Source organism: Penaeus japonicus, unplaced genomic scaffold (genome assembly GCF_977035675.1).
Source record: "Penaeus japonicus unplaced genomic scaffold, GWHDUDI00000001_assembly GWHDUDI00000029, whole genome shotgun sequence".
NCBI lineage: Eukaryota > Metazoa > Arthropoda > Malacostraca > Decapoda > Penaeidae > Penaeus > Penaeus japonicus.
This window is the reverse complement of record NW_028234431.1, coordinates 17,197,384-17,200,937: the sequence shown is the minus strand read 5'-3', so window position 1 is coordinate 17,200,937 and position 3,554 is coordinate 17,197,384. Positions and strand designations below refer to the sequence as shown.

Genomic DNA, 3,554 nt, shown 5'->3' with positions numbered 1-3,554 from the left:
AGGTTTGACTAGCGAATGCCTTGTCCGGTGACCAGGTATTTAGAGCGCATCCACTTCTAGGTGACAGCTAACAGTTATATGAGGAAGTGTATCAACCTGAGGTTTATCAGGTCATTGATACTTAAACGTGGTGAGGTTTAAGACTTGATTTTGATTGATATTTACTTCATGGTCATTGCAACTGATAACTACTAGCACGTATTCTTACAATAATTTCTAACGTGTTATAAAATATCACTACATACTGTATCGCATAGGTAATGCCCTTTATCTTAGGAATATTAGTCTACATTTTCGGGAATTTCTTCTTTCGAATTGATCATAATCGCTTTGACATTACCAGGACGTGTACAATTCATGGCCGTCTTGATATCAGAGAAACAGCAATTCATATTTCCCGCAGAATAATTTAAAAAGGATAAAACGATAGTCATCTCCCACTTCAAAACATACATGGCCTGAGGGCGCTGGCGTGAGCAGTTAAGAATGGCCTCCAAGGTTACGGGGCCAAGGAAGGATGGCTGTGCCTCGGGGTCGGTGTCAGGGATGAAGCCTCAAAACACTGCGGAAAGAGGGAGGCGAGGAGGAAGGAAATAGAAATGGGGAGATAGATAGAAAACTAGCCACCTAGAGAGAGAGAGAGAGAAAGAGAGAGAGAGGTAGATATATATATATATAGACATACAGATAGAGAAAGAGAGAGGTGGATAGGCAGGTCGAAAGAGAGAGAAAGAGAGGTATAATTTAAAAGAGAGAGAGAGAGAGAGAGAGGGAGATGGAAGAGGGAGAGACCGAGGTTCACATAAAAAGGGCGAGAGGTCAGCAACCTCGCCATCCCGCCGCCCGGCCAAGGATCTCCTTCTGAAGATTTAATCGAGAGCGAGAGGCGGCGACTCCTCCCGTTCCTACCGAGGACGTTGTTCCTTAAGGGGACTCTCTTCCTCTCTTCATTCTTATCCTCTTCCTATTCCTTGATTCGGTTCTTGTGGATCTGTGCCCTCCTTTGCTATTTCATTTATAATAAGAAGTGGGTATCTTTGATATAATAGATTTTATCATTTTACTTTTTTTCTTATTCTTCTGATTATTATTATTATCATTATTATCACTGTTATCATTGATAATGATATTATTACTATCATTAATGAATATTTATTACTATCATTAATGAATACTTATTACTATCATTAATGATAATATTATTACTATCATCCCTTTTATAACCCCTTTTATCATTATCATCATTATTATTATCATTATCATCATTATCATTATTATTATCATTATTACCATTATCATTGTCATCATATACTTTATATTTCCATATTTTTTAAATTTTCAATTTTCCTTATTATGATTTAAAATTCTGTTTTACATCAACACTATTTTCTATTTTGTACAGGACGTTTGCAATATTACTGTTGGCGACGGTGAGCGTCTCGGCGAAGATATTTGAGAAGTGTGAGTTGGCATCACTGCTCGAAACGAAGCACGAGATGCCCCGAGAGGACGTTAAAAAGTGTAAGAGTATTTTCGTCTTCATCGTTACGTTTCTTAATGACAATGTTTCTGCAAAATTTGATCCGTATACGTCTGACTATTTTATTATTGATGATTATCGACATTTATCGTGATCTCTTCGTACATTATATTCATCATATCTTAGGTTAGAAATCCTAATGCTCTAGTTACTATTCCATCCGTCCCTTATACCCCCCCCCCTATTTTTTCCAGGGACATGCATCGCTCAGTACGAGTCAACATTCAACACTGCAGCTATCAACACTGCAAACTGGGACGGCAGCAAGGATTACGGTCTCTTCCAGCTCAACAACAAGTACTGGTGCGGCGATGAGTATGGCAAGAATGTGTGCGGAATATCGTGTTCGGGTGAGAGTTTAAACTAGTTGGATGTCGCCATTTAGTATCTGAAATAACAATAGCGTTTGATTTTCCTCTGAAATGACTGGTGTTCATGCAAATATAGGGCCCAAAAATAGAGTAGCTAAACCCTATGATAATCATTCATCAAATTAAATATTCCTAATACAACGAAGCTTGTGCTGAATATTAATCAAACACGTTCGAAAAGTATCCAGTTCCGAAACTCCTCCTAACCCTCATGTTCCGCTGCCTCGCTAGCCCTCCTGGACGACGACTTGACAGATGACCTCGCGTGTATCAGAAAGATCATCAAAGACACGGAGCGATGGAAGGGCAAGGGAGAAGGTCTGACAGCATGGTGAGTTCGACAGAATATTACTCAAAAATAACAGTCTCATCTCTTATATTTCATCAGATTAATTAAGAAACAATAATCATAAGATTATATCATATATATTATATCATATATCACTTTATATGACTACATGAAGCAAGAGCGAGAGAGGGAGAGAGAGAGAGATAGAGATAGAGAGAGAGAGAGAGAGAGAGAGAGAGAGAGAGAGAGAGAGAGAGAGAGAGAGAGAGAGAGAGAGAGAGAGAGAGAGAGAGAGAGAGAGAGAGAGAGAGAGAGAGAGAGAGAGAGGGAGGGAGGGAGAGGACAGGTGAGACTGCCGTGACTGTTTTGTTCAGTGAGAAATAGATTTCATAAGCCATAAATATTTCTATGTACCCAACGTACTAAATCTGTCTCCTATTTTCCTTTCCTAGGGTCGCATACGTGAACAGATGTCAGAACCGAAACTTGGACGAGTACATGTCAGACTGCTGGACCGGCGATCAGACCAGTTCGAACGTCATCAACATAAAGAACGAGTCCCCCATCGAATCGACTGACACAGAAAACGAGGATGTTATTGGCGTCGGCGCTGGGGGAGACTCGCCTATTATCAACAATGTTAGAGTCCCCATTCAGTATAATATATTACCCATTTTTCAGCCTGTCCCCTATGTTGCTCGCCCATCTCCTCTTGTTATGACGAATCCCTATGGATATGTGTACCAACATATTCCTCAACAGTAAGTCAAATCAGCTGACAATGGTGAATTCGTGTTGATCAACAACTATTTTTAAATGCGTGTATTTATCATGTGTTCTGTATGATTATTTGTTTGCTGTTAATAATGTTAATGTTATGTATTTATTTCTGTTACTATTATCCCGATATAAAGGAAACCTTTTGCTGTCAATAGTTTTCAAAAGGTCAATAAAGGCTATTATGCTATGTTTTATTTCCACATCAAAAAAAAAAAAAAAAAAAGTTAGAAGATCGAAAAGGTCAACGTAACTAAACTAAGACTGGATAATGCAGTTATGAGCGCATCTTTAACATTCACTCACTTCCTGCACATCTCGTGGCCTCCTGCGCGCACCGGGAATGGTGGCAGCTGCTCCGAGGGATGGGGATTTCATAACTCAAATACCAGAGGATATCCTGAACTCCGGAAAAGTCAGGGGAGACTATAAATACATTGATAAAAGTTACAATATGAGAGATCTCTTTCTCTTTTTAAACTCCCCTCTCATCTCGCTCTTCTCCTCTCTCTCTCTCTTCCCGACTCCACTCACTCCCCTCTCTCTTCTCTCTCTCTCTCTCTCTCTCTCTCTCTCT

General features: G+C 39.7%; 1 protein-coding gene across 1 annotated transcript in view; it reads left to right on the top strand.

The window, feature by feature from the left end:
* Nucleotides 1-3,162, top strand: part of LOC122251130 (lysozyme C) — a 6,122-nt gene extending 2,960 nt beyond the window's left edge. The window contains exons 2-5 of the mRNA XM_043012832.2: nt 1,403-1,521; nt 1,735-1,890; nt 2,143-2,242; nt 2,653-3,162. Of these exons, the coding sequence (XP_042868766.2) occupies nt 1,403-1,521; nt 1,735-1,890; nt 2,143-2,242; nt 2,653-2,965 (688 nt within the window). The 3' untranslated portion in view covers nt 2,966-3,162. The remainder of the gene's footprint in view (nt 1-1,402; nt 1,522-1,734; nt 1,891-2,142; nt 2,243-2,652) is intronic.
* Nucleotides 3,163-3,554: the final 392 nt, after the last annotated feature.